At 39.4% G+C, this 27,895-nt stretch overlaps 1 protein-coding gene across 2 annotated transcripts; it reads left to right on the forward strand.

Moving 5' to 3' along the window:
* Window positions 1-13: 13 nt before the first annotated feature.
* On the forward strand, window positions 14-27,895 carry LOC111861955 (V-type proton ATPase catalytic subunit A). 2 transcript variants are annotated; one of them, XM_023846947.2, is made up of 13 exons: window positions 14-100; window positions 1,159-1,244; window positions 3,364-3,476; window positions 4,999-5,226; window positions 10,806-10,943; window positions 12,690-12,841; window positions 15,480-15,621; window positions 18,954-19,083; window positions 19,637-19,763; window positions 20,406-20,654; window positions 21,109-21,315; window positions 24,313-24,502; window positions 27,498-27,895. In XM_023846947.2, exons 2-13 carry the CDS (start codon window positions 1,166-1,168, stop codon window positions 27,588-27,590), a joined length of 1,848 nt encoding a protein of 615 aa, XP_023702715.1. In that variant the 5' UTR covers window positions 14-100; window positions 1,159-1,165; the 3' UTR covers window positions 27,591-27,895. The 2 variants fall into 2 exon arrangements, with proteins under 2 accessions (XP_023702715.1, XP_023702716.1); XM_023846948.2 differs by having other exon boundaries at window positions 14-96.

A 27,895-nucleotide genomic window follows, 5' to 3' on the forward strand; every position in this document is an offset into this window, starting at 1 on the left:
TGAATGTGAATTAAAGTTGAAGCAGTATGACTTTCGTATTAATTGAAGTGTCAGCTGCCTGGTCTTGTGATCTTCGTTTGGAGGAGTGAAGTTTCAGTAGGTAGTTATTTTAAGATTTATGTTATACCAAAGTGTGTAAGATTACCTCTAGAGAGTTCATAATACGAAATAAATTTCGCTTTTTTTTTCAGCAGATTGTGTGTGACATGTATGAAAGAGCACGAAAACTTGCGTTTTGGGTAATTGTATCTAGGTGTAACTCGAAATTATTTTTGATTGTGTATTATGTGAGTAACATACAGCTGTTAACATTGAAGCTTTAAAATATTAGGGGCTTCTGTGTAATAAAACATTGACATAAAGACTGGGCAAGTCAATTGTGGGAAGTAGTAACAGGTATTTTTGTTTCGAATACATCATCATATTTTAATTTTAAATCTTATTTGAATTTATCATTTTTCTTGAAGGGCCGAAAAAAATCCGTTTTTCCTTCAGAGATGGAGAACTCTTTAAAGTTTCTTACTGGCCTTGGTGTACCAGTGACCTACATTTATCGTGTGAGAAAATCGGTTGCACCATTTACAATTGTGGTAGTTTCAGCTGCATTATTCTTTACAGGAAGAAGCATTTATTTCGTTCTGGAATCAACATAATTTTAAGGATAAAGGTATAGATACAATTCCGGTCCCCAAAGCATTCTTTTTTAAATCTCTTAGTGGTGGGTGGAGTCCAACTGGGTCCACTCGACACGGCGGCCACTGATTGGCCTATTGTAGCCTGCTCCGGGTGATTATGTTGATGGTGAATTTGGTGGAATGAAGATTGGCAGGGGAAACCTAAGTACACAGAGAAAACCCACCCAGCGCCACTTTGTCCACCACAAATCCCACCTGACCAGACCTGGGATTGAACCCGGGGCGCCACGGTGGGAAGCCAGTGAATAACCACTTGAGCTATGGCGTGGCCTTCCCCCAAAGCAAAGCTGGCCTCTGTTAGACATACGTAATAAATTTAAGTAGTAGTTGTAGGATTGACAACCACCATGGAGAATGGCATGAGGCTGAAACCACATTCCACACTTAATTGTAAGAGTGAAATTCGTTAATTAATACATACAAAGAATTTGAATATGCAGCACTAATAAGTCATAATTTACAGAGGAAAGATGTCACCAAGCCTTCCAAAGATTCAAGATGAGGACCGAGAGTCCAAATATGGTTATGTATTTGCTGTGTCTGGACCAGGTAAGTTACAGTGGTGTTAGTAATGGTTTGCAGGAAAAATGCCTTTTCAAACTTTTGTGGTGGGATGTCTATAAGCTGTTGTGTTTAAATATTGAACATCATGATAAAAGTGTGTCTGGTTTCAAGTAGTGACAGGTGTGTACGCGGGGCAGTCAGAAAGTTCCTGGAATGGTGGTATAGCACTCTACTGGTAGGACATATGGCAACACTTACCTAATCACCTTCAAAGTAAGACCCTTGCACGTACACACACTTGCTCCATCGATCCTGCCATTGTTGGATGCAGCAGTGGAAGGCTTCTTTTGGTATCTTCGGGAGCTCAGCCATCGCATTAGATTTGATGTCCTCCATGGTTGCAAAACATGCCCCACTGAGTCCCATTTTCAGAGTAGGGAACAGCCAAAAGTCACTCGGAGCGAGATCTGGAGAGTACGGTGGTTGAGTAATGACAGGAATTTTTTCTCGGTGAGGAATTGCTGCACAACAAGCAAAGCGTGGCTCGGTGTGTTATCGTGATGTAGAAACCAGTGTCCCTGCCACTTGTCGCGCTGCTTCCTCTGAACCGCATCTGGCCAGTAACAGTACCAACTTTTTGCTCCAACTCCGTGATGGGCATTCTTCAGTCACATCAAATCAGTTATCGCAGTTTTCCAGTCATTTCTTTGGTTCTGGATCTCGTAGGTCTCCCGCTGTGCTGGTCATCCTCTAACATCTCCTGCCCATTCTTAAACCGAGAAAACCTGTTGTAAATGTGGATTTCTATAGTGCAGTATCACCGCAAACTTGCTACAGGGCAGCTAGCATCTCTGAAGCAGATTTTCCCAATTTGCACATGAACTTGATGTTCACACGCTGTTCGAACTGTGACATTGCGCCGAATAACCAACACTCATGTCTAATTCAATGTAACATGCACACTGAAACCTGTCCAGACCTGTTGCGCCTGCGAGCCAACATGCTGAGCTTCCCACCACAACAGTGTGTGCACTATCTTATCGCTCGTTCTCCGTCTGCAGGGGAATTCTGGGAACTTTTGACTGACCTACATATTTTACTTCAGAGAGACAAATTAATTTTAAGAACTGGATTTATTCTTCTGGAAATTGTTGTGGTTTGTATGTGACATGAGTGTTTGTGTTATATTACTTTTTTACATTCTGTATCAATATATTTTAGTTTGTTCTTACATTTTTATATGCTTATTTTCTACATTTCTTGGTAGTTGGAGATTTTTTTGGTAATTTTATGGTTGGGGGCACGGGGTAGCGTAGTTGGTTGAGGCACTATAATACAGCCGGAAGGTTGCAGGTTTGAATCCCTATGAGGTCATTGGATTGGGCCGCACTACGGCCCTGGGTTTGACACAACCTGTAACAGAAATGAGTACAGGAATCTTCTTGGGGGCTAGAGGGTGGCTGCTGTGTAAGGCTGACAACCTTATAACCACATGTGAGCTGACTGTCTAGAAAGTATGGGAGCCTGGACATCTCACAACCCTGTGGGCCTTCACGGCCTATTACAGGGATAGCTTTTCCTTTTTGTTTTTTATTTTCAGGTTACTCTCAGAATGTAATGTATGAGTATAGTGTTAATATTTCACGTTGTAGCGTGGCACGGTTGACATTGCAAGGGTAGAGTGGAGAAGGATGAGAAGATAGCAGTAGGAGAGGTGGATACCAGTTCTAAAATTGCAATTTGGTAGAAGTATTGATTAATATGCAGATTCCTCACCACATCACATGACCATGTAGCCAGTCAAAGACAAACCCTCTGAAGCATAATTCCAATATTAGCAAAGTTTCCATATTTACAGAAAAGACAGGCAAGAGCCTGAAAATATGCGAGGAATACAGAACAGGAGAACTGGTGTGGTGTTCAATTATTGCCAGAATAGATTAAAAGCAACCAGGTTGGCTCTTGTGGACATGGCATTGAACCTTCAAGTTCTATGAAGTGCTGGAAATTTCTTGAGTGACTGAGCAAGTGTTGGTTTCTAAGGAAGAACTTAGCTGTATGGAGTTTGTTAGGTATTCATACAGACATGTTGCAGGATATGTATCTGTGCATGATTGGTGATATTTAGTTACTTTTATTCGTATGTTATGGGTTATGTTGGCAGTGGTCACGGCAGAGCGCATGTCGGGCTCTGCTATGTATGAATTGGTTCGAGTGGGCTACTTTGAGCTTGTGGGTGAAATCATTCGACTGGAGGGTGATATGGCGACTATTCAGGTTAGTATTCTTCTAACCAGTCTCAGAAAATATTTGGCCTTTTCACTCTTTATTTTGCACAGTAAGTTGACATACATATTATTTCACCTATTGCAAAATCCTATGATTTTCTTTCTGGGTTTCTTGTAGTCAGAGACTCTTCAGGTTTTGTTGAATTGACAAATAATTAAGTAACACAGTTTGCCAAATTATGTGTTGGCTGTTGGTATTTAACATTTTATGCAGGAGAATATTTTTATATACAAATTTCTTTGTCAACCATAACATAGTAGCAACAGATAACTTTAAAATGTTATTACATATGAAAACTTACAATTTAATTAGATTACACTCAGTATTTTTTCTGATAATGAAGGTAGAAACAAATATGTATATGTTTCACTGTGTACAAACGTTCCCCAAAATAAAGTGAGGCATGTACTTGTGAACAGTAGAATGGTGTGAAATATCTGGTAGAGCACAAAATCTGATCTTTACTCTAATGCTTACTACACTTTGATTTTAGCCAGAAGGCTGAGACATGGTAGTGTAGTTGGTTGAGGTACTATGCTACAAGCCAGAAGGTCGCGGGTTGAAGTCTCGATAAAGTCATTGGATTTTTTCAGTTGACCTAATCCTTCCAGCCGCACTATGGCCCTGGGGTCAACTCACCCTCTAACAGAAATGAGTACCAGGAATATTCTTGGAATATTCTTGGGGGTAAAGGGCGGCCAGCATGTAGGGCTGACAACCTTGCCGCCATCTATGATGTGAATGTCTAGAAAATGTGGGAACCTCAACATCTCACAACCCTATGGGCCTCCACGGTCTGTAACAGGGATACCTTTACTTTCACTCTAATGCTTATTATAGGGAGGAATACACTACAGTGATTCAGAAGAGACTGTTTCCCTTGAATGTATCAGTTGTTAGGTTCTATATAAACTTGTAATTATGCTGAGAATCATGTGCAAACACTATTTAGCAGAGAATGAGTTATGAGAATTGTATATTGTGAACTAAAAATTATCTGGAGGGTGGGTTTGAAGTTACTGCCCCACTACACCCCCAAACAGACCAAGGCAAACTCCAGAAAGCTTGTATTAAGGGAACTGGCCCCCAAACTAAGGCTGAGACTTTTTTACTACCCAGATTTGTCTTTTTAGTTTGAAGGTAGAAATGTGAATACTCTCTTTTGTGTGCACTTGTGAAGACATTTGATCGTAAAGCACCATTGACTGTCTGTTCCTTGCCTATTCTGATTTTCTTTCCTTGTGTGCTGCCAGTTCCTAGAGTCATGGTTGCATGTAATAAATTTTTATACCAGAGTTCTCTAGACTTAGTAAATTTATTGTTCTCTATCAGACAAGCACTCTCTATTTTTGTAAGGTACATATGTTGCAATATTTAATTCATTGCCAAAAATCAGTGCAGCACCAAAAATGTTCAGATATGTGGAAGATTTGGAACTAATGATAAAATAAATCTGATTCAGTGCCAGCTACTCAGACCCATTAACATGTCTGTGTATTTAACTTTGCAGGTATATGAGGAAACATCAGGTGTTACTGTTGGCGATCCTGTGCTCCGTACAGGGAAACCCTTGTCTGTGGAATTAGGACCAGGAATTTTGGGGAGCATTTTTGATGGTATTCAGCGTCCCTTGAAGGACATCAATGAACTAACAAAGAGCATATACATCCCAAAGGGCGTGAATGTGCCATCTCTGAGCAGAACACAAGAATGGGAGTTTGCTCCTACAAACATCAAAGTAATTCAATAATGTGATAGAAATTAAAGCACACTTTTTTCCCCACATCCCTGTAGGGCTAATTTAAATCCAGTTAAGGTTTTTTGTCTTGAAATTCTTTATGGAGAAATTTGGTTTGTTTCATTCTGGTCCGTCACACTAACAATTATAAATACAAACCACTCCATCCAATGTGACATGTAAATTTTTACTACGTTTAAACTTATCTCCCTTACATGTTTAGGTCCTTACGGGCCATCTTCAGAGGGAACATCATTACAAACTGGAAACTACCATCACAATAGGTGTTTTGATTTAAAATACATACACTTATATCCTATAGTGCACAGTACGCATAAAGTCGAATGTTTCACAATCACAGCAGCTTCTGGTGTTGTAAAGATTTAAAAGTTTCTAGATGTTATTTAAAAAAACCTTTATTGTCAATAGTTAAAATTTTTTAAACCACGTAGGTTCGTGTCCATACTCCTATCGTCCTTCTTGCATTGGGCAGATTTTGTACCGCCTGTCTGTCTTGATGAGGACAATAAAGGTTTTTTAAATAACATCTAGAAACTTTTAAATCTTTACAACACCAGAAGCTGCTGTGATTGTGAAACATTCGACTTTATGCGTACTGTGCACTATAGGATATAAGTGTATGTATTTTAAATCAAAACACCTATTGTGATGGTAGTTTCCAGTTTGTAATGATGTTCCCTCTGAAGATGGCCTGCAAGGACCGAAACATGTAAGGGAGATAAGATTTAATGTAGTAAAAACTTACATGTCACATTGGATGGAGTGGTTTGTATTTATATATATCTTTATGGAGAATAATATATTTTTTATTATGGATGAAAGAGCAAACAGCAGCTAGACCAGCCACTTACGTACTTGATATATATTCATTTTAAGACAGTGTAATATAGAATTAAGAACTGATGTATATTACTTATGTGGAAAATCATAAGTGGCACAGAGAAATTAAATTATGAGTTATTCTTGTACTGTGTGGAAAAAAGTACCTGAAATAGTTTTAAGCACTTCTTTCCAAGGCAAGTAACTTTACATAATACAATTATGGTGTAGGATGTACTTTTGTTTGTGACCCATGTGAGACATCCTCATGACCCACAGGTTGGAATCCATAATTCTAAACCATAATTTGTATAAAAAAATGCAAGAGAACTGGAATAATTCATAATTTATTTACATCCATAAACTGCTACTCAAGTACAGGTGGACAAGTCAGCTCAAGCCATCTAAAACACTACAAGTCAAGAACTCTTAAAAATGTACAAAATGATACACAAGACTATGAACAATACAGTCATCTTAGGATCCTTGTCCGCCTGCTGAAGCCAGCAACTGAGGATGACATCCCCCAGCAATCCAAGTAAAAGCAACGCGTACACTTATATACCATCTATATACAACCACACCACATCAGAACCAACTCGAGCCACCAAACTACCATCCATCATTGTTATTAAAAAACTCCTGCAGAGAATAAAAAAATGCAAGAGAACTGGAATAATTAATAATTTATTTACATCCATAAACTGCTACTTAAGTACAGGTGGACAAGTCAGCTCAAGCCATCTAAAACACTACAAGTCAAGAACTCTTAAAAATGTACAAAATGATACACAAGACTATGAACAATACAGTCATCTTAGGATCCTTGTCCGCCTGCTGAAGCCAGCAATTGAGGATGACATCGCCCAGGAATCCAAGTAAAAGCAATGCGTACACTTATATACCATCTATATACAACCACACCACATCAGAACCAACTCGAGCCACCAAACTACCATCCATCATTGTTATTAAAAAACTCCTGCAGAGAATAAAAACAGTTGTGTAATAAATAACTTTTTAATTTGTTTTTAAAATTTTCTGTTCTTTTTAATTATGTATTTTAATTCCCATGTTAATTACACATATTTTGCAATGAACAGTGTTGCATGTTTACACATACAAATCCTGGTTTCCATTAGTGTTATACTTGTGAACGTCAGAATAATGAGTTGTGTAGATCTTGTTCTTTTTTAAAAAGCATAAGATCATTCATACGCACGCACGCACGCACGCACGCACGCACGCACACACACACACACACAAGGGTTAGAACTTTAATAGTGGCGACACTGCTGTAGAAACACTATGCAGCGGAACCAAATAATGTTGCTTATACCACATGTTAGTTACATACCTACCTTAACTCAGAGCAACTGGACTCTCCCCTCCCACATCATGCGCATGCACAGGGATGAGACGAACAGAGCCTCGTGTTAGCTGGCGGTCTAATGTAGTGTCACAATGTTTTTGAAACAGGAACAGTGGAGCTGGATAAAGATTGAATGTGCCAGAGGCCATACAGCACGACAGTATCATCAAGGTCTTCAAGAGGCTTGCAGGGAATCTGCATTGCCTTACAGAACAGTGGCAAGGTGGTTAAAAGCCTTCAATGAGGGACGCCAAAATGTGGCAGACATGCTTCAGCCAAGTCGTCCTAGTGTTAGTGAAGAAGAAGTGTATGCTCTTTCCACCCTACTGGAGAGTTATCAACGCCATACGATTCATGAGCAGGCCTGAGAGACAGGATTAGCACATACGACTATGCTTCACATTCTTCATGCCTGGGCATGAGAAAAATTCCATCTCAATGGGTTCTGCATGATTTGATGGAAATGCAGAAATAGCTACAATATGATGCTGCTCGTAACCACTTGGAGCGCTATGAGCGCGAAGGAGACGCTTCCTTATGCCATATCATTATGCTGAATGAGACATGGGCCAAATCGTACGAGCCACAAGTGAAACACCAGTTGAATGAATGGCGTCATTACAGGTCACCACAAAAATCAAAAGTTCATCAGAACCCCAGCAATGTGAAAGTTATGGCGATTCTCATGTACGACTGTGATGGTGTTATCCTAATGTATACCATTTCCCGACAGCAGACCATCAATCTGCAGTATTACTGTTCATTTTTGGAACACAACCTGCAACCAGCTTTAAGAAAGAAGCGGTGACACTTTCTGCAGAACCCACCCATCATTTTGCAGGACAATGCTTGGCCACATGCAGCGCATGCTGTGGCTGATTTGTTCAATCGATGGGGCTGGGAAGTACTGTACCTTCTACCATACTCCCTGGACTTAAGCCCTTGTGACTTTGACTTGATTCCTAAGATGAAGGAACCACTTCGTGGCATTCACTTCAGAACTGTTCCAGAGATTCTTCAGGCAGTAGACCGCTCAATTCGAACTATCAACACAACAGGTGCTGCTAAAGGTATATCACTGGCAATGGGTTGTACACAATGCTGGTGACTACATTGAAGGACAGTAAAACTTCGAAACATGCGTGTATTTTGTATCAGTTGTAAATAAATAGTTGCCACTATTAAAGCTCCAACCCCTGTATATAAAGAAGTTACTGTTAAAATCTTAAATTCACCAAACAGACTTCTACAGGACACCCTGTTTTTCCACTCCTTTAATTAGCCTTAGACCTTGTTTCTTTTTTTGTAATTTAAAGACAGAATTACTGTTGTTTATGCCCCCCCCCATAAATAATACCAGATTTCAGTATAGATTCAAATTTAGTAAAATAAAAACTTCCTAGTACCAGTAAACTTACTGAGAGTCTTATGGATTTAATCAAATAAGGAGCTTTGCTTAATTTGTGGCAGAGATATTGTATATTAGTGGCCCAGCTTAAATTATCTGTGATATAAATACCTACAAATTTTAAATTGATTAAGTTATTTCTCTATTTTTTGAATACAGAATGGGTCCATGAGTTAAACTAGATCCTCTTCCCTGAAGTAGTATTGCTTTAGTCTTTTCAGTATTTATTATAAGATTATTTGTTAGGAACCAGTTTTGTAATTGTTTCATGACTTTAGTGATTCTTCTTTTAACAGTGGGAGGGTTTTCTCTAAGTTTAATATATTTATGTCATCTGCGAATAACACCACCTTAGCTTCTTGAACGGCTTGAGGCAAATACTGTATGTTCAAAAAGTATCTGACTTTATTTTTTTCCACTGTAAGTAATGGCCAAAGGGGTGGGGAAACTGAGTGTAGTGGTAGAGGGGACTTTCATGTGCATGCGTGATTTTTTGCTGACTCGCAACACTGCCGGATGCGTCTGTGGCTGCCAGATAGCAAAGTGGTGTAACGTGTTCGTCGTATTCTTGTTTCGCTCAAGATGACGGAACGCTTGGAGCAGTCATACTGCATTAAGTTTTGTCAGAAACTTGGCGATACCCAAGCGGAAACAGTCCACAAAATTCAGCAGGCTTTCGGCAATGATGCAATGGGGGTCACTCAAATGAAAGAGTGGTTCAACCACTTTAAACGTGGCTGTATGTTGGCAGACAGTGAGCAGTGTTCCAGGAGACCATCAACGAGCCGAAATGCTGATGTCATTGAAAAAGTGCGGACACTGATCATGGAGGACCATTGTTTGGCCATCCGTGGAGTTGCTGATGAGGTTGGGACCAGCAGAGGTTCCACAAACACAATTTTAACTGAGGATTTGGGCATGCGAAGAGTGGCGGCAAAATTTGTGCCCGAGCTGCTTTCGCCGGAGCAGCAACAACTCTGTCTTGAGGTCGTGCAGGACATCCTGGAGTGCGCCAACAGGGATCCTGTGTTCCTGAAGACTGTGATCACTGGTGACGAGTTATGGGTGTACGGATATGACCCAGAAACCAAGGTCCAGGCGTCACAATGGAAGCATCCAACATCCCCGAGGCCCAAAAGAGCACGACAGGTTTGGAGCAATGTGAAGGTGATACTGACTGTTTTTTTTTATTACCGGGGTGTTGTGCATCATGAGTACGCATCACTAGGCCAGACTGCCAATAAGGAGTACTACCAAGAAGTCCTCTGCCATCTTCATGATGTGGTTCGGCGCAAGAGACCGGAGCTGTGGGATGCACGCAAGTGGCAGCTGCATCATGACAACGCCCCAGCTCGTTCATCACACCTGATCCAGGGCTTCCTGGCCAAGCACGGCATTCCGCAGGTTTGCCAGGCTCCCTACTCTCCTGACATGGCTCCTTGTGATTTCTGGCTGTTCCCAAGATAGAAGACACCGCTAAAAGAGCTGCCATTTTGACAGCCGTGAGGACATCATACAGAATGCGACAGTGCAGCTGCATGCCATTCCAAAAGAAGCTTTCCAGAATTGCTTCCAGCGATGGAAGGACCACTGGGCTAAGTGTGTGGAGTCACAAGGGGCCTACTTTGAAGGCGATTAGGTATTGTAACCACCCAGATACAGAACTTTTTTCCTGGCCCAAGGTTGGATACTTTTTGGACAGAGTAGTAGTTTATAAGCAACAAGAACAGAAGGGGTCCTAAAACAGAACCCTGAGGTACACCATATTTTATTTCTTTACATGATGAAGCAAATGGCCTTATATTTGTGGTCTTTTTGTTTGATTGCTGTACTTCTACAAATTGTGTTCTACCAGTATTTAATTTGCCTACTTGTTTGACAAAGAGAATAAAATAATTTCATTGAAGTGTCAGGCTGGGAGCCATGCAAGTGTTTGAGTGGTCCTGTTGTCTGTTGCAGGTTGGAAGCCACATCACTGGAGGTGACCTGTATGGGATTGTTCATGAGAACACCCTTGTGAAGCACAAATTGTTATTGCCCCCACGGGCAAAGGGTACTGTCACTTACATTGCTTCTCCTGGCAATTATACAGTTGATGTAAGTGTTAGCAGTGTATATACGGTTCATTTCAGAACTTTAATTTCCCTTTTGTCAGTCTGAAACAAACATATAGTAGACAACCTCTGTCTAGATTTAGAGGTATTTGAAAAGTATGTGTTCTAAGTTCCATAAGTAACAGTATCATAGATTTCAGGTTTTGGTTTTCTGATTGCTGTTACTTTGATGAAGGATGCATTTGACTTAGTACCATTTTTCGGGTTCAAACCCAGCGGAGGTTGTGGAATTTTTAAGGGCGGAAAAATTCAGAGTACAAGTCCTCCGGGAGGGACTTTAAGCCGTGGGTCCCGTGTCGTAGCTTTATGGCATGTAAAAGAACCTCATGTCTCAAGGAGGCCTCTGAACCAAATTATCGGACATTTACCGCCCAACAAGAGTCTCTAACGCCTCTGGTAGATGGGGGAAGCATCAGGTACCGTTGAGCCAGTAGAGGGTCAACTCGCTGGTTGAGTCGGGGCTGATGGCATGCACCAGTACCGGTAGGGTATAGAGACTGGTAGAACATCAAAGGGGGATGTACAATAGACTACTAGTCGCGGTGCATGGGGAAACCCACCCCCTCCAATAATAATAATAATAATAATAATAATAATACCATTTTTAATGGTGTGTATGGACTGCACTGATATATTTTATGAGCTTTTAGATTGTGACTACAGGTTCATCTTTTGAGGTACATTCCATAAGAGAAGATCTTTCAGATGTGATTTTATGTTTAGAACGTTTTTTATTCTCCACAGTCAAAATCATGATAGTGGCAATATTTTGATATTGATATTCTATGGATACACAAATTGCAAGGTTCAAAATGTCGTTGAACCTGAAATTGACTTGAATTAAAAAATGGAAAGATGTTACCTTTATGCAGAAGGATTGTACCCAAGAATTTTGTCTGGATGTGTAATCGTAATTTTTCCTTAAAATTTACCACTGGAACTGTGATAATTTTAGAGTTGGTCAAATATGGTGTAAGCATATGTGCACATGCATATATGTGTGCATGCAAGTGTACGTGGTGAATAGTTGCTTACTGCACAATATGCCATTCTCATAGAATCTTTTATGTAGCTGATAAATGGCATTCGAGGACTGCTGGTCCAGTAAGTATTGATTATTTTTTGCTTGTTCTCTTCCATTTCTATTTCAAATGTTTTGAGCTCAAAATCAAGTTTTCATGGAAAAGTGGTTCGCCTAGAAGCTTAGCATTCTGATATTGGATCATGGCAATAAATGTGTTAAGAATACATGAGCTTTACCTCCATTCCTCCATATATCTTTGTTGTGTGTTGTTTAAGCCAGGTAAAATTAATATTTCCATATTCGTATTATCATAGGTTTAGGAGCCGGGGTAGCTTACTTGGTATAGCGACTGGCTACAGGCTGGATGAGGAAAGGGTTAGAGTTCGAGTCATGATGGGGGCAAGAATTTTCTCTTCTCCATGTTGTCCAGACCGCCTCTGGGGACCACCTAGCTGCTATCCAATGGGTACCGGGGGTAAAATGGCCAGGGCGTGAAGCTGACACTCACCTCCAACCAGTGCTGAGTTCAAGAAAATGTGGATCTGTTACACGCACTCCCCCATATGCCTTCATGGCATAGTGCTTAATTAGTTAAGCACAGGGACAAGTTTACCTTGCCTTATTATCGTATGTTTAGAAATACTTCAGCTGTAGCAAGATGAAGCACATATGTTTTAAGCAAACAAATCCTCACTTCCTTTGCAGGACATAGTGTTGGAGACAGAATTTGATGGGGAGCGCTCCAAATACACTATGTTGCAAGTGTGGCCTGTACGTCAGCCCCGGCCCGTGACAGAGAAGCTCCCTGCCAACTATCCACTGCTATGTGGTCAGCGTGTGTTGGATTCTCTGTTCCCGTAAGAGAAGAATATATTGTGAACTTTCTCAAAACATAGTTTTCTCTATTAACCGTTAGCTTCATTGCAGTCTTTATTTTTGGCATGTTATAGCTCCCAGAATTATGTGCTGCCAGTGTGGTAACATGTCCCACAGGTATAGCACTGCTGACATGAAAGCCTGCCATTGGACATGATCCCCAGCCAGTTCTAGCCATTCATCTCTCATCAGCTTCTCAGTCTTCCAAATAGCCATTTCCCAAGAGGTTTTTACCAAAATTGTGAAAGCATTCCTCATTTTCCCCATAGTAATCACATGCCCAGCCCATCAAAGCAACACCAATTTTAGTAACATCCCATGCAAATCATGAAGTTTCTTGATACGTAATATTCTATTATGCTCACATCATCCTTTTTACTTCCCTGAGCACTTTGGTTTGAGACACTTGTAGTTTGTGTCCTTCCCTCAAAATAAGAGACCATGTTCCACATCCATACCACAACCTGGCAAAATTATGTTTATATACCCCGATCTTAAGTATTGGAAAGTACAGAGTATTCAGTTGAAATAGAAATGTACTGCGTGCAGCAGTGCAGTGGTAATTTACTGCATGACCGTAGAAGGAACTGCACAAGGGGTTTCTGTGCCTGTGACACTTATTCTTTTTACTTAAGCAGAACTTCACTGATTACTGTAAAAGGGTGACACAGGCTTGTCATATTTTATAACAACTATGAAAATTGAGAAATTAACATCAGTATAAATATGTACCTGGTCATTCAGTTCCAATCCTTTCTGCTATTTTCGGTGGGGTGGAGGTGATGTGTTCTAGAGAAGAATTAAAAGGAAGTGGGAATAAATTGTCCCCCCCCCCTTTTTTCAACCCATTGTGACCATGAAAAGCGTCAGATAAATGTTTACATACCTATACCTTTCACATGCACTACTGTCTTGGCAGGATCGCATGCTTTGCTCCAGTCTCCTGTTCCCAAAAGAAGAAGAGAAATAAAGTAACATTTGCTTCCTGGATTGATACATTCTCCAGGAAGCTAGAAAATAATTTTGAATCTGACATACAAGGTGTGGCAATAAAGAACCCGGATTACTTTTATGACTCATTTCCGGCCACGTCATTGACGAAGAGGAGGGTAGGGCATTGACCCTTGGACTTCCCTCTACCGTCACACAAAGTTTCATTCACGTGCATCGGTTAGTCTGGCCGCGACCATTGTTAGAAGCGGATCGTGTTTCTGAGCTCCGTCGGAATAATGCTGAGTGCTAATGCAGAACAACGTGCTAACATCAAATTCCTCACAAAACTTGGAAAATCTGCCACTGAAACTTACAATTTGTTGACAGAAGTATATGGTGATCAGTGTCTATCTCGCACGCAAGTTTTCGAGTGGTTTAAGAAGTTTATGGAGGGTAGGAAAAACGTCGGGAACGATCCAAAATCGGGCCGTCCTCCCACTGCGAAAACTCCAGAGAATGTGGAGAAGGTCGCTAGAATTGTTCGAAGAGATCGTCGACTGAGCATTCGAGCAATTTCTGAACTTACGAACATCAATAAGGAAAGTGTTAGACAGATTTTGCACGACGATCTGGGCATGAAAAAGGTGTGTGCTAAAGTGGTGCCAAAAATCCTTACCCCCCAGCAAAAGGAACATCGAGTGAATTGCTGTGTTGACACTCTTGAAAACATTGAAAATGATCCTGATTTCTTCCAAAACGTAATTACGTGTGACGAAACTTGGATTCTTCAATATGATCCAGAGACTAAGCGACAATCCATGCATTGGAAGAGCCCCAAATCCCCTAGGAAGAAGAAAGCGCGCATGAGCAAGTCCAAATTCAAAGCAATGATGATTGTTTTTTTCGATATCCGGGGGGTAATCTACATTGATTGGGTGCCTGAAGGTCAGACTGTCAATCAGGTTTATTATAAAAATGTTTTGACGTACCTCCGTGAACGTGTGCGACGAAGGAGACCAGACATGTGGAAGAATGCCTCATGGGTTCTTCATCACGACAACGCGCCAGCACACAACGCGCTATCTGTGAAGAGGTATTTGGCAAAAAACAACATTCCAGTGATGGAACATCCACCGTATTCTCCGGACCTAGCACCGTGCGACTTTTTTCTCTTCCCAAAAATCAAGTCTGCGCTGAAAGGGACCAGGTTCGAGTCCGTGGATGCAGTGAAAGCAAAAGCGACGCAACTCTTGAAGAGCATAACACAAGATGACCTGCAGCACTGCTTCCAACAGTGGAAAATTCGCATGGAGCGGTGTAGGGATCGGGGAGGGGACTACATTGAAGGGGATAACATTTCGACTGTCTGATTTTTTTTTAATAAAGGGTTAGAGCATGAATCCGGTTTCTTTATTGCCACACCTTGTATCCTGAAGTGCTTTGAATTTCTTGAATTTTATGTGTTAATTTTGAAATAAAAGTGTAGAATCATAGATAAACAGGTTTTTGAGTACATGCAGAATATTAACCATAACACCAGTTACAGGTTTAGCAGTGGGCCACTGTCTTTTTGATGTGAGAAGTCTTGACATGTGATGTATTAAATTTGTGTTTTAATGAGCCGTACTGTGTTGGGCTGTTGTATTTTCTACAGTACTTTTATATTCTGTGGCTTGACTGTTGCAGATGTGTGCAAGGTGGCACCACTGCCATTCCTGGAGCCTTTGGGTGTGGCAAGACTGTTATCTCACAGTCACTGTCGAAATATTCCAACTCAGATGTCATCATTTATGTAGGGTGCGGGGAGAGAGGCAATGAAATGTCCGAGGTGGGTATCTAGTATCTTCTCCATTTCTTTACTACTTCGGTCTTCTTGTGATCCACACACCCCAGAACTGCAGATGTAAATAAGAGGGGAAAGGTATACCAGTAATTACAAGTCTTTGTGTTGTATAGCGTTGCCACAAATTTTTGTTTTTGAAGTCTCTTGAAAATGGAATACATGCAAGTTCGTTACTGATAGTATTGATTTAATCGATTCTTTCTAGGTAGTAAGCTGTGTCAAGTTATTCCTTAAAATTCCAGTATTTTGTGAAATTATCTCTGTTTCTAAGACAGTTTTTATATAATTTGGTATGACTTCAGTTCTGAAAAGCATTCTCACAGTAGTTTTAAATATTGTACATTTGCATTATTATTACAGCCACTGTTTAACACTTTGCGGACTGGTGATTTAAATATTTAAATCACCCTGATCTTACCGCCCTTTTCTCTCCCTCTACCTCCTACCTTCTTCTTCTTCTTCCACGCACGCTGGTCGCCACTAGTAGGTTCTTCTTTCTTGTGCTAAATTTATCTCAGGGTTATTTTTGATTTACAAGGAGGTGAGGTTCGTTGCTTCGGTAGAGCTGAGGGTCTCTTTATCTCAGAGCCTTGAACGGGCCACAACTCAGAGAAGGAATAAATGAACACCACTTTAAAAGCACATTTCTAGTTTAGACAAATTATATTATTGAACACTTTTTTTAACCACTTCTTGATACAACTTCAATATCAGTAACTTTTATGTCTAACTGCTTCGGAGCCCCGTGTGTAAAATTTTGTGTCTATTTCCTTCGGAGCCCGGTTTTCGACCTTTTACGTCTGTTTCTTTCGACCCCCGGTTTACGACTTTACGTCTAGTCTTTTCAACCCCCGGTTTCCGACTGATGCTAAAACATGACGCTTCCTCTGACATTCAATCCTGGCTTTCACCAGTGTCACTGCCCTGTCACACCCTTAAATTTCAGTGATTGGCTATTTTTGAAAAATAGGAGTATCTTAATTGCATATTCTTCGGCTATTTTTGAAAAATAGGAGTATCTTAATTACATGTTCCTCCACTCCGTTTAAAGCTTACAAGCGTTTGAGGATTTTTGACTCCAGCGTATTTCTGTCAGAAAGTGACAAATGCTTAAGCGTCGCTTGGGCCCTAAAAACTTCACTCTTTTTAAGTTCTGGCATGCACAAACTGCCAAGTACTGAATTTACAAAAGATTTCTTTAACCGTTCACCAACACAACTTTCCACTAATAAACCTTTGACGGGTGTCTTCCTGTTTCTTGTTGTAAGCTTGGGAAGACGCTTACTCTTACATACAAGAATTGACCTATGTCTCACTACCCTTGTTCACTGCATTTCATTTTGAACAATTAAGCCTTCAAATTAATAAAGTTGATTACAATAAATTAAGTTGCGTAGCAGTGGGACGGTTACACTGAGGACAGTCATTTTTATACCTACTACCCTAACTTGTGCACTGTTCACTTTAAAAATTTTTGGAGAACACATACGAATGCTCCTAGAAGTGCTTGAGAGTGTGATATTTCTGGAAACATTCCCCTTTGTGAAGTGGCATCACACACTTGCAAATGTAGACAGTCATAGTCCCTTTTTTGTGAACTGCGCAAACACGGCATTGCCTAGAAGGATGCTTCCCCTTGGAATGTTCACTGTTCACAATTTTCATGAGGGTACGTTTCCGCATATCACCCGAGAGTCGCCCAGGGGTGTCCACATGAGGCCTGTGTGGAGTGGGAGTAGACGGGCCCGGTCGCACTAAGACTGTGTCTGCCACCACAGTGTGGTCTGTAGCCCAGGCTTTTGCCACATTCAGCAGAAATGCCCTGTATTTCAATTTTGAATGAGGGTTTAGATTTTTGAAAACCAAAAATGAATTGAAAATGGCCCAATTTATAAGCCATAAGGCAACTTTCTTTGTCCACTTTACTGTTTTCCGAGGAAGAGAATAATAGGCCAAGTACTGATCGGCTCTGTCAACTCCCTTCATGAACATATTATACTTGGAAATACAAACAGGCTTCTTTACCTGTCCATGTCTCCTTTGAACATCAACCATTCTCGAATTGTGAATTGTGTAAATCATATTCACAACACGAGTATCCCTCCAGGACTGAAGAAGAATATCCCCCTTCCTCCTGCATGTGGTTTCACCACGTTTCAGGGATTTACATTCCTCTTTCAGATCTGGAGTAAGGCCTCTGTTCACCCTAATTGTTCCACAAACACGTACTTTTCTCGAAAGTAGGTGTTCTGCAGTTGCCACACTGTTATAATAATTGTCTTGATAGACATGGTAATTTTAATCAAGATAGGGTTCCAAAATGGAAAGAGTAGTTTCTTGTAATTTCTTTCCTTCACCAGAATAAAATCTAAATTTCCAATATAGCCTGAAGTGCTTTCAGTAACTACATGAACAAGTAGGCCATACTTTGTAAGTTTCCCAGGATCATATGTTTGCATATTGCACTACTCACTGACAGCTTGCTACGTACAGCTTGAAGAAATAAAGACTTTTATTTTCCTTTGCAGGGGCATACAGTTACAGCGAGGTCACATAACTGATTAGTCAGCAAACATTCCAGAGGCTTATCACGCAGCTGCAGGCAGCTACGTGGAAGCTGGGTGGCATCAAAGCGATGTATAGTGTGTTGCAACTTATCGTGTTCTAAAAACGTATTAATACGTGACTGGTCCGCCATGTTTAAAAGCGGAAAATGTATTAATGCGTGCGCGGTCCGCAAAGTGTTAACATTATATAAGATTCATTTGAGAGTGTGCATCAAAAATTGTTTTCTGTTTCTTGACAGTAATTGAAGTTGCTCATTGATTTATTGTAGCTGCCTTCAGGAATCAGGCATAAAACTGTGTACGTACTGAGTGTTACTGGCTGGTTCTACAATCTCTTCTACATTTTTGTGCTCCAAGGGTTCATATGATTTTGCACCTGCATTCGGTTGCAGTATTCTTATATGTTGTGTATATTTGTTATTTCTGATTTTATGTCCTTTATACAGAGCAAGTTGTGTCAAGTGGTAAAGCTTGACTTGTATTGGGGAGGTACTGATTTGAATCTAGATTGGTAAGTCAGTTACCATGATTGATGTCCTTTATGGTTTTAGTCAGTGCCTCCAGTCAAATTTGTGGCAGTACTTTAAAGTGGGTCGTGGCCGCTTCCTTCCACATCCTCCAAAATTCATTGTTCACTCTCATCTGAATTACTGACGTTTTTAATGAAGTATGTTTGCTGTGTGTTGCAGTATTGTAACCATGCATGCATGCAGTCTAGTTGGCTGAGTGTTGCATTATCGCATTTTGCAGGTTCTGCGTGATTTCCCTGAGCTGACAGTGGAGATAGAAGGCAATACTGAATCAATCATGAAGCGAACAGCTCTTGTTGCCAACACATCAAATATGCCTGTTGCTGCCCGAGAGGCTTCTATCTACACAGGTAATTTTAATTGTGAAAGTATTGTGTGTGTGTGTGTGTGTTTTTTTTTTTGACAAGAATTTTTCATTAAAATGTGATTAATGAATACTTTGTTTCATGTATACAGCTCTCAGTGGTATTGGACCCTGTCATGATTCAAGTCAATCAGTTTCAGTTTGGTAAGAAGTATTTATTCCAATGACATAATAATGTTAAATGTAAGGTAACATTTCTGCCATGATATGTGACTATTTCTTTTCACTGTATTAACTTCTTACAAATGCATTACCAGAATATGATACAAATGCACCAAGTAGAGTAATCAGTTTGAATCTTAGCTGGAATTTTGGCTTAAGCATCTTCACTTAGGTTTTTCATATTTTTCCTTAGTCCCTCCAGGCAGATGCTGGGATAGTGCTTCAGGCAGGTCACAGCACTTTCTTTCAAAATCATGAGAGTGTGAAGAGAATATCATGAGGTCCTATTTCATTTCAGCAGAGGAACTAAAATTACCCTGTTTGTGCATCTGCTGTAATTGTGAAGCAGTGCTGAGTTTCAGTATATCTTGTTGCAGGTATTACATTGTCTGAATATTTCCGTGACATGGGCTACAATGTATCCATGATGGCTGATTCTACATCCCGCTGGGCTGAGGCTCTGAGAGAAATTTCTGGACGACTGGCAGAAATGCCTGCCGACAGGTGAGTTGTATGTGTGTCTTGTAGTATACACTATGAAGGATCTGTGTTACCTTATGGTATTAGAGTTCTGACAGTTTGACACCAATGAAGAGGGAAATATTCCTATAAAGAATAAAAAGAATGTAATTGTAAAAATTGTTTCAGTTGTACCTCAAAACTCATAGTGTCACTCAGTATATCAATTTAACCTGTCAAATGAAGTGCAGATTAAATTTGGACATTGTGGTAGTCCAGATTGATGAATCTTCTGCTGTAATGTCATAATAATGGATTTCCACTATATTTTAACAAGTCGTCATAGCTAGGCATGTGGTAGTAGGCTGTAGAATATGTGTAAGTCCTGAACTAAAGTTAATGTGGAAAGTAGTAACTTGAAGGGGCAGAAACAAGGTTGTTTCATGTTGGAAATCTATTAATGGTGAATATTATGCTCAGATTGCCCAAGTACAAGTAGCACTTCAACCTGTAGTTTTATTTTAAGATGGAATAATTGAAAGGAAAGTAGGCATCCTGTATCATTTCCATATCTTGTGCATTTTCTCAGCTCACTGTTGTCTCCACATGACAGTATGTCATTATATATTTTATCCGCCAGTAAGTCACTTGTGGGATTATTTGAGTGTGGGTTTGTACCTTTTCTAGTGGTTACCCTGCATATTTGGGTGCACGATTAGCGTCCTTTTATGAGCGTGCAGGCCGAGTGAAATGCCTTGGTAACCCAGATCGTGAAGGATCAGTCAGTATTGTGGGGGCTGTGTCACCTCCTGGAGGAGACTTCTCTGACCCTGTTACCTCTGCCACGCTGGGTATTGTGCAGGTGTTCTGGGGCCTTGATAAGAAGCTGGCACAGCGCAAACATTTCCCGTCCATCAACTGGCTGATTTCTTACAGGTAATTTTAATAGAACATCATACTTCAGGAGATAGTTTGCATTAATCTCTGTGTGCTTGTTGGGAAGCATGCTGTTTGATACATCAAGATTTCCAGTTCTATGAATGTATGTTATTTTGTAAGGCAGTCATGTCCAGTAGAAAATCTGAATTGTCATTCAAGGAACTGAGACTGGTCCAGGGAAAAAAATATGAGACTTTGGCCATGACCAAAAAAAAAAAAAACGAATGTAAAATGTGGGAAAATGTAAGGCTTTTTGCCGAATAGCATAACTTTTAAGCTCATCTAAAAGAGATAATAATAATAAGAAAACACACAAGTTTCATATTGCTGAATTATGAGACAAGCTGCATGCCATTAAAAGAGCATTTTTAATGAGTTTTATTTGTGCCATTATTCTTGATATCATGCTGTATGATGAGAAAGGAGTGCACATTTCCCATCATTCTTGCAGCAAGTATATGCGTGCTCTGGATGACTTCTATGAGAAGAATTACCCAGAATTTGTGCCATTGAGAACCAAAGTAAAGGAGATTCTTCAGGAAGAGGAGGACTTGTCTGAAATCGTTCAGCTTGTTGGCAAGGCGTCCCTTGCTGAGACAGACAAGATCACCCTTGAGGTTGCCAAGTTACTGAAGGATGACTTCCTGCAGCAGAACAGGTACATTGGTGCCATTTGTTGATACAAAGCACATTTATTGACAGTAAGAACCACGTGTTGCTAGTCTGAATACACCATTGTGGTTGGTGTAGGTGTGTAGCCTGCATTTCTTGAAAGAGATGTAGCAGGTTTCTTTCTGCTCTATCTCTTTCTGTTGTTAAAGCATGACATGTAATGCTGTAGAAGTTAGAAACTGTTGTGCCAGTATATTGTGATATTTGTTACATTTTGGGACTGTCAGTAGCCACATAAGATTTAATGTCACTTTGTGTAGCCCACTACTGTTTGATCATACCGTCACTGCTCTTTTCTTGTGTTCTGTTGCTGTCAGCACTGAACCAACTTTTCATCTCATAGTATGAACTGTTTCTCCGCACATGAACACTGGACACTGCTTCTAAGTTCAGTGAGATTCACCTTCTCTGTCCTTGCATTGCAACCAATGTTTGATACAAGTTATGTTTCTAGAAAAGTCTTGTGCACATGCAAGGGATGCAGCACACATCATTTCTAGAAGATGCATAAAGAGGGAAGAGGCCTGGAACCTTTGGTGAATGATAGGTGCATGCTTTTAGCATGTGACCCACCTTCCTTTTGCATTCAGTTTGTGTGGTATTATTGATAATAAGTATTTTATCAACTTGTGGAACGTTACTGTCCAACCTTCTATAACCACTTATGCTCTTGAGGTCAGATCTTCGTCCAGTTATTTCGCTGCAGCTCTACTACTCAGTCAGTGCACTCCTCTCTTTTCTCTTTTGTCTTGTCACTGAAATGAACTGCAAACTAATCAACTAACTTACTGACTCACTAACATTGCACTAACTGAACAATGGTTCATGAGATTTCTGCTTCTGCACCACATTGAACTGAACTAGCAACAACTTCCATGGTTACATTATATAGGCATTTCATTCACTTTTCCGTGATGTCAGCTGAGTGGTTTCTCAAATAATCCAGAAGAGGGGAATGTTGATATTTCAACTGAACGACAGGAAAATTAAGGTCTGGCAGTGTGATCCCCACTGCTTCCCACTCCCTCCACAATATCATATAAATATAAATATAAAACAGCAAATAATCATTAGAGCTTTATTGTAATTAATGAAGTGGAGTTAAAGTGCTTATGATTCATGATGTCTGCTGAGAGAAACAAAATTTTTACTTCCCCCTCTTTGATGCTTATTGACCTCCTTTTGTCCAGTGGTTACTCTGTGGAGGTTGAAGTTCAGTGGAATCTACAACCAAATCAACAATGTTGTAAAGTTATTTCTACTGAAGATTAAAACTGAAAGAAAAAAAATTCACAAAAATGCTTATGAAACATGAAAAAGATCACTAAATCTTTATTGAAGATGTCAGTCATAGCAAAGGATAGGATTTGTGTAATAACTGAAATGTCAAGGAATAGACAGATTTATTCCAACAGAAAATTATTCACAGTGTATTCCAGCTATACTATATTCAGATCAGAACTGTACCAAAGGCCAACATTTTAAAGTAATTTGCATATTACTGAGATATTTTGCTAATTTGTATATCACTGTCTGATTTGTCTCTTTGTTCCTTTAATTTTCTTGATCTTTCATATGTTCTTTGTTGCTTTCTTTTCTCATTTCTCTGTAATTCTGTATCCTTAAAGTATGCAAGAAATTTACATTTCTGGATGCCACAGTGAAAGGTTTCTAGGGTACCGCTTTAGCCAGAGAGCTATGTTAACACTTTGATGTTTGTTCACTGCCCTATTTAAGCTTCATATATTTTATTTTGTGTGCACGTGTGTGTTCATGTATGTTGTGTAACTTTCCTGATAATTTTTTAACAGTTTCATCTTTCCAGCTACGAGTACTGATGTAATAGAGAACACCCAAAGATATTATGACAATTGAACCATACTTTCCCAGATATGTAAGGCAGCTGTGACTGTTAAAGTGCTGCACAAGTATTGTGATAAAGTTTATGGATGTGGTGCAAATTCTCATTCCCATTTTCTTAATTATGTGACTGTACAATTTCATAATTTAAGTGGTATTCCTTTACAGTTTTAGTAGCAGTATATTTTAATATTGACAGTCTGTTTCCTACCTCTGATTTAATAGTGTATATAATAAGATATGACATTATTCCATACTTTGACAATATTTTTGGTAGGCACTGTTATTGAAACTGTATGCAAGTATTGCAGTTGAATTTTGGATGAGATTTGAATCTTCATTTCACTTTAGGATTTTTTTTTATGTGAGGATCATTGGTTTTTTAATTTGAGTCTTATTTGTTCCTTAAAATTTTATCTGCTGTATGTAGTGATATTGAAAGGACAGCAATGGTATCCTTGGCAAAGAACAGGTACTTATGAAGAAAGCAGTCTTCCGGGATTTGGCACCGTGTATATGTGGTGTTAACCGACGTTTCGGAGGAACGTATCGCCCCCATCTTCAGGGTAGAAGAAAAAGTATAAGAAATCTGCAAGCGACAACACCGTGAGAAATGGTACCGTTTCTCACGGTGTTGTCGCTTGCAGATTTCTTATACTTTTTCTTCTACCCTGAAGATGGGGGCGATACGTTCCTCCGAAACGTCGGTTAACACCACATATACACGGTGCCAAATCCTGGAAGACTGCTTTCTTCATAGTCACCGCCGTGAAAGCCTCAAATCTTACAACAGGTACTTATGTTTTCATTTAATAAATTCAGTACATTGATAATGTTTGTATTTTTCACTGAATCTTTATTTTAAAATTGTTTCCCTTGTTATACTTTCAATTTGCTTTAGGGTGTGTTTCTTATGATCACTTCAAAACAACTATAAAAACGTCTTTCTCTTTTGGCAGTGAAATTTGTCTCTGAATCTAAATTAATATCTGAACATAAGCTTATGATCTAATCAAAGGTGCATATTGTCATAGGTGTAAATAGGAGAATAATACTAAAATGGATCATAAATAGAAAGAAGGTTGCACTTCTCAAGTAGTTTGCTCTTTTTGTTATGTTTCAGCTATTCCCCATATGATCGCTTCTGCCCATTCTACAAGACAGTGGGCATGCTGAAGAATATAATAGCTTTCTATGATATGTCACGACATGCTGTGGAGTCAACAGCACAGAGTGAAAACAAAATCACTTGGGGTGTGATCCGAGATAGCATGGGCCAGATTCTATACCAGTTGTCCTCCATGAAATTCAAGGTGTGTGATGTGATGGCATAACTTTACTGGAAGTTGTGAGGTCTGCTGTACAGCATGAAGTTTGGAAATGTTACTGTTCACAACCTAACCTTGTACTTGTAGCTAACAAGTTTTTACAAGTGTTTGTTGGTACCTTGAGGGCTTATATTAGCTCCTAGAAGTGTTACATTTTCAGTATAACCTTTAATTCCCCAGCTATATTTTTAACACACACCAAAAACTGTTATAAATTATAAATTCCATGCATGTGTTTGGTTCATTACTCAGATCATGGACTCTGTAAAGTAAGTTTATGATACATTGTGGATACTTAGTGTTTTGGCTTAATATTTTCAATATATAAACTTAATATTAGCATTTCTTTGTGATTTTTGCTGTTTATTGAATTGTGGACAAGCATTCCTTGGTTCTAATTTTTGAGGACTACTGCCATATTTTGGAGAGGTTTGCTTGCCCCAGTGACCTAGAGAGCTGTGCTGATGGAATTGTAAGCTCCTAGTAGAGCCACCCTTGCCAGACAAGTCAGTGTAGGGGTCAGACGAGGTATAGTCCCTGGTCCTCCAGGTTGGGGGCTGGACATGGGGCTAATGAGCCTGCCCTAGAAAAATTTACTGTTACGAAACTTCCAGTCCATGGAGGATGCCAAGACCCACACAGGGTTGTCATGCCAGTAAAGAAGACATTACTATGTAGTGAATAACCATTCATGGCTTTGTTCCACTCTGGTCTTCCAGGCATGTTCTCTTCATGAATATGTATGTAAGGGGTGGACCATAAAAACCAGCCCCTGCACTGCTACCTTCAATGATCTATTATGCTTCTTATGAATATGAAAATGGTCTAATAATCTCATTGATTACTACATAACACTTTGTTGATGCTTTTCCTGATATAACTTTATACTAATTACCATAATTTATACCATGAATTTCATCATCAGTTATGTCCACCATCAGAATTTTATTCCTTTCAGTTTGGCCATGTACACTGGAACTCTCAGTTCAGATCATATTTCTTGTAAAATGTCAGAAACTTCAGTCTGTCATATTGCTTTGCAGCTTAAGAGGTTCTGGTCCATCATAAGATTTTGCAGAATTAATTGAAGTTCCATAGAAGAGCGGTTTAAATTAGTAAAATAAAGGAAGCAGGCTATATTACAATGATAGCAGGTTTTGTAATGAGATAAATGTGAAATATGGGAAATAAAAGAATAAACTGATGAGCTGTTTGAGGTGAGAAACAGAACAAAAAAATGGAAATTTCTATAGATGTATGCTACATGGGTTAGGAGAAATACTGCCAGCCTCTGAAAGATAAATTTAATAAAGGACAAGAATGTTTAAATTTCAGATTCAAATGCCACTCTGATTAGATGCATCTTGTATAAAGTACCAGGTATTCATGGAACTGATGAACTTTTATGGACAGAAGTACATACTGCTAACTAATTAATTTCAGAAGCAGGCTTTGATGAAATTGAAGTTGGTGTTAAAAACTTTGACCTCCATCACATAATTTAAGGAACTCCAAGATATTGAAATTACAGATGTAAAATTTCTATTTGGAATGAAGAAGAAATGCCACATTATGGGAAACACCTTGTTATTATTCCTGCTCATAAAACTGGATAATGAAGTGACGGTTTTCATTTCTGATGAATCTCTATTTTGTTTACTTCATACAGAATTTTGTTTGACATTATTTTGAGAAGCTTCATACCATTCATGACCACCTCTGGTCTAGTGGTCAGAGTTCCTGCCTACAGATCCAGAGGTCAAGGTTAGATTCCTGACACTACCAGATTTTCTGAGAAATAGTGGGCCTAGAATGGGGTCCATTCAGGCTTGTGAGGATAATTGAGCTATTCCAAGGAAATAGCGGCTCCAGTCTAGAAAACCGAAATTAATGGCCATGGGGGATTCATTGTGCTGACCAAGTGACACCCTCTGTCCACTAAAGTTGGTCAGTATAGTTTGCTTGCGTACCAAGACCATCGAGTTTGTAATTTTCATTTAGTGTACATTAGAAAGTTAAAAAAAAAACGATTGAAGGATTGTTACATCAGCTGCTCATTGATTTTGAAAAATGTTCATGTCAGTCATTCAGGAGTACATGCTGTGTAACATGTTAATTCAGTTTGGAAACATGTTAATATAATCATATTGTGTATGCATTTGGTGACTAATGAAGTTTGGTGGCTTATTTAGAATGCACAGTGGACGAGGGTGTTCACTATCCTGAGTGATTCTGTGCTTTGATGTAGAGTGTGAATTTATCAGTCAAAGAGAAGTGGAAGGGGTGATATTGAACAGTCTAAATAAGATACGGGTGCAAGATGATCACAGTTTATTAGGTCAAAATATATAAAAATAGTGCAGAAAGTGTTCTAAAAACATATATGGAAGAAAATACTATAGGTAAGATTATACATATATGTAAACGTATCACAAAACCAGTGCCTGTAGTAGTCGTAAATGTAGGTAATAGCATTACCCCATCTGTATGTATGAGATATCATGCCAGAAACTTAAATTTTCTTTTTTCTCTGCCAGCATTATGGTACCATCTGTCTTTCAAAGTTCAGAATCAGACCTTTGGTACTTAGGGAGGAAAAAAGTGTTAAAAAGAATTTAATAATTAACAGTTTAAGAACAAATACAAGTGGGGAGTACTGTTGTCTGGAATGTAGTGCTGTGTAGTCTGGCAAAAGTTCATTTACATTTTGGCAGAATGTCAATAAATTTGTTTGGACTGTATGGTGTCATATCCCAGAAGATTGTACCCTTCATTGTCATTGCTGTGAGAACCTTAATACCAGCAGTATCATATTTGCACTGAAAAAGAGTGAAGAAGCTGTTTTTAACAAGTTTTTAGACAAGGCTAAACTGATTTAGTAAGAAGCTAGTTGATACTGCAAAGCATTGTAGGATAGAAAGTAAATCATTATTAAATCTATTTTTGTTCCATATATGGTAATAATTTTTGTTATTGACAGGACCCAGTGAAAGATGGAGAACAGAAGATTAAAGCAGACTTTGAACAGCTACATGAAGATATCCAGCAGGCATTCCGCAACCTAGAGGACTAAGTGACCCCTGGCAGCTATGTCTGTCCATTCCTTACAATGTGCATTTAACCTACAGTACTTACCAGCTTGTTAAAACCATGTGCCGTAGTCCACATCGTAGCATTAGGCATTTTGAGTGTACATTTCCATGTCAGAACTGTCATGTGGATGGATGGGTGGAGGTTTGTCTTTTTGTTCGTATCATGTTGCATTCCATGTAAGAGCTCTGCTAAGGTAGTTGTGGTGCCAGTCACATCACAGTATTATATGTACAAATATCATCATTTCTGTGTAAAGTAATGTACAGATGTAAGTAAAATAAAATA

The sequence above is a fragment of the Cryptotermes secundus genome, unplaced genomic scaffold (genome assembly GCF_002891405.2).
Source record: "Cryptotermes secundus unplaced genomic scaffold, Csec_1.0 scaffold181, whole genome shotgun sequence".
NCBI classification, from domain to species: Eukaryota; Metazoa; Arthropoda; class Insecta; order Blattodea; family Kalotermitidae; genus Cryptotermes; species Cryptotermes secundus.

Coding starts and splice junctions, on each gene's coding strand:
- LOC111861955 (XM_023846947.2), top strand. CDS start 1,166: ATGTCACCAAGCCTTCCAAAGATTCAAGATGAGGACCGAGAGTCCAAA. Junction 10,944..12,689: donor CTGGCAATTATACAGTTGAT/GTAAGTGTTAGC, acceptor CTTCCTTTGCAG/GACATAGTGTTGGAGACAGA. Junction 15,622..18,953: donor GAGGCAATGAAATGTCCGAG/GTGGGTATCTAG, acceptor CGCATTTTGCAG/GTTCTGCGTGATTTCCCTGA.